Here is a 416-nt window from a genome sequence, read left to right as displayed (position 1 = left end):
CATCGCCGAGCCCGATCACAGCAGAGCGCAAGACCGCCCCACACCCCAGACGAAGCCCACGGCCCCACAGGACCCGGCACAACGGCAGATGGTAACAGATAACCCAGACCCCAGTACTCACCATCTTCTTCGGGCGTAAGCACCAAAGAGACCAAGCCCCACCCCGCTTCCGCTATAGCCCGGCAAGCGCTTCCGTGTGCGCGTCGGAAGTGTTTGGTTGAGCATGGCGCAGGGGTCCGGCCCGGCCCGGCCCGGCCCGGCCCGGCTGGGGAGGCCCGGCACGGTAGAGAGCGAGTGCTCTCCTTAGCTTGGCTTCGCCCCAGGTTGTGTTTAGGAGTTCCCTCCGTGTGGTGGCCCCTTCCCGCCAGGTCCGGCCTGCTGGGACAGACCGGGGTTCCCAAAAGCCCTGGTGTCCT

The 416-nt window shown here is 66.6% G+C and overlaps 1 protein-coding gene across 1 annotated transcript in view; it reads right to left on the bottom strand.

The window, feature by feature from the left end:
- Positions 1–225, bottom strand: part of LOC104616845 (60S ribosomal protein L37-like) — a 2,825-nt gene extending 2,600 nt beyond the window's left edge. Inside the window, exon 1 of the mRNA XM_010281989.1 lies at positions 163–225. Within this exon, the coding sequence (XP_010280291.1) occupies positions 163–225 (63 nt within the window). The remainder of the gene's footprint in view (positions 1–162) is intronic.
- Positions 226–416: the final 191 nt, after the last annotated feature.

Source organism: Phaethon lepturus, unplaced genomic scaffold, assembly GCF_000687285.1.
Source record: "Phaethon lepturus isolate BGI_N335 unplaced genomic scaffold, ASM68728v1 scaffold22652, whole genome shotgun sequence".
Taxonomy (NCBI): domain Eukaryota; kingdom Metazoa; phylum Chordata; class Aves; order Phaethontiformes; family Phaethontidae; genus Phaethon; species Phaethon lepturus.
This window is presented reverse-complemented; position numbering and strand designations above follow the sequence as displayed.